This window comes from Nicotiana tomentosiformis, chromosome 8 (genome assembly GCF_000390325.3).
Source record: "Nicotiana tomentosiformis chromosome 8, ASM39032v3, whole genome shotgun sequence".
NCBI lineage: Eukaryota > Viridiplantae > Streptophyta > Magnoliopsida > Solanales > Solanaceae > Nicotiana > Nicotiana tomentosiformis.
In genome coordinates this window covers 31,491,573-31,499,166 of record NC_090819.1, presented here as the reverse complement: position 1 = coordinate 31,499,166, position 7,594 = coordinate 31,491,573, and the positions used below count along the sequence as shown (strand labels likewise).

Sequence of the window (7,594 nt, the reverse complement as noted above, 5' to 3'; positions counted from 1 at the left end):
TATGTCATTCATGTTCTCTAATCTAGTTTATTGCTGGTGTCAAAAAAGTGAAGCACTGGTATGTTTCTGTCATTCTTTGTATGGTGATCTATGTGAGGAGACGATTATGAGGGAGAAGTAATGAAGGAGGATTTTCAGAGAGGCATTTAAATGACAATAGCTTAAGAGATTTTGTCGGCAAAATTTGAAGGTTTTCCGGTTGTATTCCCCTAGTGATGAAAGGATGCTTATGGGAGAAGAAGAGAAGGATAAAGAATTTTAAATTTTGATAAATTAATTCTTATAAAATGGGACATATTTATTAGACGTGTCAAACAATAAAAGGCTTAAAATATGACGTGTCATCTTTGTCAGCGCAGTTGAGGATCACGCGTTGGTAGAGATGTTTATAATATTCAATTTATCAAATAGGAGTATTCAAATGGGAAAGTTGCAAGTTCGTCTATCCGCTTTACATATGGATACAAGTTTAAGTGATTCCATTCCGCCAATTAAATTTGTTAGAGATTGAACTCTAATCACTTAGAAGAAATTTGTTTCCGAAACTTTTGGCAAAATTTGGTGGTGTCAAAACAAGCCCAGTGCTTACCAATTAGAGTTAAGACCTTGATATACATAAAAAGAGTCGGTCAAACTTGCTTTATCACACTTTTTTTTCTTTCTTCTTTTGTTCAAGCCCAGTGCTTCACTCCCTCTCTGATTAATCAGTAGGAGTAAGTTTGAAACCTCTCGGTTGATAGGAACAGGTAACCCCATCTTGAAACCCAAAATGTTAACGAAATCAACCTACCAATCCCATATGGTTTTAATTTGCCAGTTTCTAAATAAAAGAATGAGAAATGAATTTCGCAATCCTAATTCTTTTCTTATAACGATGATGTCCTAACTAGGTTGTATGCACCTGAATTAACTTTACCGAATATTTATTATCTGTACAAGTATCACAATAAATATGTCCACCAAAACATAAAACAATTTGTGTGAATACAGAATGCCCACATAGATGGACCAAACTTTGTCATTTGATAAACAAATACTAATACAAAAGTAATAAAGAAAAGGTGGGTACACGTCAATCCTATTCTGAAGAGAATATGTGGTAAGGGAAACTTTGACTACTTCCTACATATTTGATCTTTGAACTAATCGTAAGCCATCCAATTGCTAACAGATTACTCATGTCATGTGGAATCCACTGATTTTACGCATCTTTCAATACAATCTTACAAATAGCCAAAAGTTCCATCCCGCAAACGCAGCCGCCCTTCATTTTCCACTCCCACACCACCCAAACCAAAAACAAACAGTACTGGACTCACTTACCACGTAAAAATAAAATTAGCAAAAAAGACAACACACGTAAAATTAAAATTAAATGTTTTAATAGATGTTATCAGGTGGTAGCAATTGTCTGCTACGTACAGTAAATTCAATCGTCCAGATCCTGAATCCATTTCTATCAACACAAGCACCAGATAAGCAATTAATAAAGTGCACGCTTCTTTGAAGCAAAGGGCAGAATTTATGAAAAAATATTGTTACCAAATATATGTGATTTTAGTACTATAATCAAATGTCAATTAAAAGAAACCAATTTCAACATTCAAAGTACAATAATACCATACTAATCCAACTCCTCAAAGATTTAATTCAAACAGTTGATTACTTCTTTGCTGGAATAACTTGGCACGTCATTGTTGAAGCGCACAATTCTCCAAACTCTATGGCTTCGCAATGAGGCTTTATAGCCAGTTTGGCCAAAATCGCAGTCAAGCTTTAAGAAAGGAAAAAAAAATTAATTTTTAAGTAGAACCAAAAACATTTTTGAGAATAAGAAAACTAGTTTCTCCCCTAAAGCACTTTCGAGAAAAATATACTTAAAAGCACTTTTAAAATCTTGACAAAATACTAATTACTGTTTAAAAATATTTTAAAATTAATTAATAAAATACAAACTGATTCTCACCCAAAATATTTTTGTAAAAAAAAAAAACTTTTGAGAATTGTTTTTTCAAAATAAGATAATCTTAAAAGCTTGGCCAAACACCCTATTAACCTCTTGCTTTCACATTGCTTCGTCGCTTTAAACAATGAAGCAATAGCTTTTAATAACACTGCCTATTTCATTGACCTTTCGGCCATACTCTTGGCTGCTATGCTACAGGGGTCATTTGGTTGGTGAAGAAGTTGAGATTAATGGCAGCGATTGAATAATTACAGGCTTTTATGGGTAAATATTTAGTTTATTAAACTAAATATAGGATATATCGGTATAATATAAAACATGTGTTTGATTTAAACTAGATAAATTGGGATATATTTTATTACTAATTTTAACATTGAATTTTTTAAAGGACTTAGAAAGAAAAGCCTTGGAGAAGGACACTTTTGTCCTGTTAGTATTTTATCCCAAAATTAGTAATCTCGAGATTGTTATCCCCAATGATGGTATAACTAATCCCGGCAATCAAACGCGGGATAAAAAAATCCAGCACTTTATCTCGGGAATGTTAACAGAGATCGTGGAGCTTGATGTGAAAAGCATGAATCTAAAGCACACGCTTCTTTGAAGTGAAATGCACAATTTACAGAAAATTAAATTATGTCAAACATATATGAATTTAGTAGAACAATAATCAATAAATTGTAGGTAAATAACTAATTTCAGCATCTAATGCCGTATATATTATAATGTCAATACTAATCCAACTCTTGCCAGTTGAGATTCAAAGTACTAACTGCTCGTTCGGATTACTTTATACCTCATGTTTGAAGTAGCGCACACTTCCCTAAAGCACATAGCTTCACCATGAAGCAATAACCCCTTGTGTCACATCGCCTTAAGCGATGAAGTAATGACTTTTAATAGAGCAGCACAGTGTGTTGCATTCAGATATCAGGAAGCAGGGCTTTATGATGTCCAGCAAACTCCATTATGAGAAAATACACAAAGTTGAACCAGGACATGTTCTTCCGCTTCACAACTTGTCCACTTAACTAAGCTAAACCAGGTCAGTTTAAGGCTGTCTAAAACCATGGGTTAGTTGAGAATTCCAAAAATGCAGCAGTCAAAAAGTAATGAAACCTTTCTGCTTTTGTATTCATCAGAAGGAATTGCATGCTCAAATAATTATAAACGTATAACATATTACCTCCCACTGACCTACTTCAACAGGTATATAGTGATAAGATAGCTTGTACTTAGTGGGATAGTTCATGTCAAAATGGCAACTCCTCCACATATCAGCTTAGCCAATTGCCAGCCTCCCAATCAGATAATGCATTTGGGAGAAGAGAATTGCATCCGATAACATTTCTAACAGTTACCGTACAAGGCTGAAAATATTATTCCTGAACTTAAAATCCAAAAGCACAACAAAATTTCATTTAGAACAAAATCAACTGTCCTTTATGTAACATTATTTTATTTTTTTAATTAAACAATCACCATTGATCATTGATGTGCAAAAAGATACAAATTGAGTTTGGCATCCCAAACTTTATACATGACCATTGAGGTGTACTTCTAATCTATATCCTAACTAAAGGACAGCAAAAACAAAGTTAGCTCAAAGGAGTATTTGTGGGCTTTATTCTAAAGTAGGTAAGCTCCATTTGTCCATTATTGATTGAATTAAGATCACATATCACCCCTTAAGAATTTTGCATCATTTTCATCCTGAAAGACAAAAAGGAATAGAGGAAAATACTATCACTGCATCCTCACAGCAGGGGCTTCCACTACAATATACTTTAGAATAAAGGCAAACAAGAAAAGGACCATTCAAAGAAGTAAAACCAGCATAAGGGTATCAAAAGCAAAATTCCATTAATTTGTTAGAAAACCATATTTACATCTACAACTAAGATGAAATCAAAGAAATAAACTTCAGCTACTATTCCGGAAACCTAATGAAAAACTAGTGCTGAAGCAGAGCAAGAACAAAAAAAAGTTTATTCTTCCTTTCATCTTTTACAGATATAAGAACTGATTATACCTCCAAATGCAAATCATAAAATTTGGAAGCCTTCACCTTCAAACTTCCACAAAAACCAAGGACATTCGAAGGACAAACCATCATTGAAGAATTTCTTCTAACCCTGCAAGGAAAATCACACTGTCACATACACGCAGAAAACTATGGGAGAAATGAAAATCTAATCTTATCAAGAGTTAAGTTTTATGCACAATCAGGTCGCTTAAAATCTAATTGTAACCTACATAAATGGCAAGTAACGTGTTATAACAGGTTACATTGCATTGATAGTGTAAACTTAAATCCATCAAACAGTAAATTCTACCTTTGGAAGATTTTCACAAACTTTATATGAATCAGGAGTTATTGAAGCAAGCCATAAACCAGGGAAGAGTGTCTGCAAAAGAAATTCATATCATCAGATAACTAGAAATCATAAGAGCAAAATAGAAAGAAAAAGAAAAGTGATAAATACTTACATCAAGTTGTTTCTGAACAACTTTAACTCTCTTCTTAGGTCTTCTAGCAGCTTTTAATCCAGTCATAGCATATAGATCTTCATCAATCTCTTCTCTGGATAACGCTATGGAAAACCTTTGCCTTTTTACCTTCTTCTGAGCAGAAGCAGCGTGGGTTTCATTATTTTCCGGCTTGTTCACGTTCATCATGTGATGGGGTGATTGAGATTTGATCTCCTGCATCGCAGATCCACTGGATCGAAATGGGACTCCTCCGTTTATATTCAGTGATTTGTGTATCGGCTTCCGAGGTCTCAGATTCCACGTTTTTTGTGCTGTTTCTTCAGCTGCTGCAGCTTCGTCGTGAGACTCATCTGCCTCCTTTTGATTTTGATCCTCGTTGATTTGAATTTCTTCGGATTTGTTTTTGCGAGGGATTTTAATTAAGATTTTCGATCTGCTTTCTTTGCTACTGACAACATTAATCTCTGGTACCTTATGCTTTGATCGTTGAACCGACGGAACGGGATCACGCATCGGAGACTGACGTGCCGATTCACGCATCGGAGACTGACGCGCCGCCGCAGCCGAATTGTGCATCGGCGATATACGCGCCGTCTCAGCAGATTCACTTACTGGAGACTGACGCGCCGCCGCGAGGGATTCACGCATCGGGGACTGAGACTGAGAGTGCCTTAGCGGCGAGTCGTGCCGTGACGGAGAGGAAGAGTCCGACGACAGCTTGTTGGAACGGCGACGTTGATGATTGTTCGAATGATGATTCTTCTTCCATTTCAAGTGGGAAAAATCGAAGTTGTGAAGTGGATTATTCGACTTCGCCGGTACTGTAGAAGCCATAGTAATAATTCTTTTCTCAGATTTAACAAAGAAATAATACCCAAATCTTTTCTTCAATTTCTCTCAAAGAAGTAACAACAAACAGCCGATCGGATAATTTGAAGCAACTATATCAAGGCAATTGACTCTTAAGAAACCAAGAAATCCTCATTGTGAAATCTAATGAGTAATTACATAGATGGAAATACATATAAATGTGAATTAAAAATTTTAATGGATAAATAAAAAAAGGGGTGAATTTCGTGTGAAGAGAAAATTGGAATAAGGGGGAAGAGGAAACTTTGAATGGAGATGAAAGGAACCCTAGATAGAGAGAGAGAGAGAAACAAAGAGAGGAAAGAGGAGTAGAGTAGTGTATAGAGGAAGACAGTTAATTAGAGAGTAAAATAACAACCCTTTGAGTCAGCCTGAATCCTGAGATTAGATGCAGATGAGAGTTTCTCTTTTGTACTCCCCATTCTACCCCTTTCATTTCTTAACTTTCTTTTTCATTAATTCGAATTCGTGCTGTGTAGGTTCATGAAAAAAAAGGTAATATTTTTGAATATCTTCACTAACTAGTATTAGTACATCATTAAAGAATATTAAACATATCAAAGTTTATATAATATAATTTGTTTGAGCACGTTAATTATATATTTTAACAAAATCATAAATGTTGTCTTATCCTAATGTACGCACCAGTAATAAAATTTTATGTAATTAAATTAAATGAATTATATAATCATAGCATAACTTTTGGATAAAAGTCAAATATCATACTGATATAATTTGTGCAACAAAAAATCTGAAAATATAATATAATTCAAAACGAATAAGACTACATTATAATTAAAATGAATCTAAAAACTTTTTTATTTAGTATTTTTTCTAACTTTTTGTTAGTGTTCATCATCATTATTAAAATCTTCAACTCCTTCCTACTTGTTACTCGTGATAAAGACCATAAAGTGATTTATTTGTAAATACATATTTATTTAAGAATAGTTCAATATGAGATAATGATACATCTTAACTTTCAATAATGAGAAAAGAATAATGCGATGAAAAATTGCCTTTGCTTGGATCTAAAACGTATTTTGACTCGGACGGAGTCAACATTATATTGAGATGATAACTTTTTATTTAAAATATTTTCTGATAAAATCTTAATTTCAATAACTTGATTTATAAGTCTTATAAAGATTAAACGCATGCTGTTACCCAATACAATATTTTAGAATTACATATATACTCATATTTATAATAAAAATTATGTCTTATTTAGTAGACTATTACATCATTTGTTCACTTTATAATTTGCAAATGACTTATATTATTTTATATCTTTGTTTATGCTTTTCTTCTAATAAAATAATAGTTCCTACCTTTATAAATCCATAGATCTAGAACTTAGACTTAATATTTTTTCTAGTGTTCTATTCAGGAGATAATCATGGTGAAGTCTTTCATGAATTTTCTTAGCATTATTTTTATTTTAATAGTACATATAATTTGTAATTAAATATTTTTTTTGTGTTATTTTTAACATAATATTTTATGTTTTAATTTCAATTATTATTAATATTACATGTATTAAAAATATTAATTTCATATACGCCTTATAATTTTTACATTGTCATGCAAATTTTTATTTGGCTTGTCAATTAACTTAATACAGCTAAATATGAATTTTACTTACTCATAAAATTTTTAGACTTTTATTCTAGTTCTCAAAATTCTTTCATTATTTGAAGTTATCAATAACATTTTTTTTAGTATTTATTTATTTCTAAAATAATTTTAAATATAATTAGCCTCACTATTTATATTTTTCTCTCTTTATGCATTATTATTAGATAACCTAATAAATGAGCAAATTTTGTGAAGAGGAAACAAAATTTGTACATCGCGAGGTTTTGGCCGCGATCGCGATGAAGGAAAACGATGCTGTAACTTTTGTTAATCGCGATCGCATGGATAATGACCGCGATCGCGAAAAAGGAGGCCTGGCAGGAGTATTAAACATCTAATTTCGGGATTTTGAGCTCATTTCATCACTTTAAGTTCTTGGAGCTCACGTGGGGCGATATGGGATGATTCTTGAAGATCGTTTTTGCCATATATCATAAGGCAAGTTATTCCTACTTGTTTTGAGTTAAATACATGGGTTATATATGGATTTTAACATGAAAATTTGATAGAAATTATGAAATTTTTGGAAGAAAATCTGGAAATGATATTTTTAGATTTTGACCACGAAATTGGACATGGAATTAGGAATAAATTACATATTTGAGTTTGTGATATTATGGGTAATGT

The 7,594-nt window shown here is 32.7% G+C and overlaps 1 protein-coding gene across 5 annotated transcripts; it reads right to left on the bottom strand.

Annotated features, from left to right (window-relative positions):
• Nucleotides 1-2,544: 2,544 nt before the first annotated feature.
• Nucleotides 2,545-5,705, bottom strand: LOC104088143 (uncharacterized). Of its 5 annotated transcripts, XR_684486.4 has the most exons (5): nucleotides 4,457-5,705; nucleotides 4,303-4,374; nucleotides 3,999-4,101; nucleotides 3,153-3,356; nucleotides 2,545-3,027 (listed from the first exon to the last, which is right to left on the bottom strand). XR_684486.4 is itself a non-coding variant. In XM_009592779.4 (3 exons), the coding sequence occupies exons 1-3, from the start codon at nucleotides 5,291-5,293 to the stop codon at nucleotides 4,096-4,098; spliced, it is 915 nt and encodes a 304-aa protein (XP_009591074.1). In that variant the 5' UTR covers nucleotides 5,294-5,705; the 3' UTR covers nucleotides 3,811-4,095. The 5 variants fall into 5 exon arrangements, 1 of the variants encoding a protein (XP_009591074.1); XR_684483.4 differs by having other exon boundaries at nucleotides 2,545-3,356; XR_684484.4 differs by having other exon boundaries at nucleotides 2,545-3,351.
• Between the last annotated feature and the right edge of the window lie 1,889 nt (nucleotides 5,706-7,594).

Bases quoted from the DNA above. Each gene is read 5' to 3' on its own strand.
- LOC104088143 (XM_009592779.4), bottom strand. From the start codon at position 5,293: ATGGCTTCTACAGTACCGGCGAAGTCGAATAATCCACTTCACAACTTC. The intron at 4,375-4,456 runs GTAAGTATTTAT...TTTCTTTTGCAG, and splicing joins TTGTTCAGAAACAACTTGAT to ACACTCTTCCCTGGTTTATG.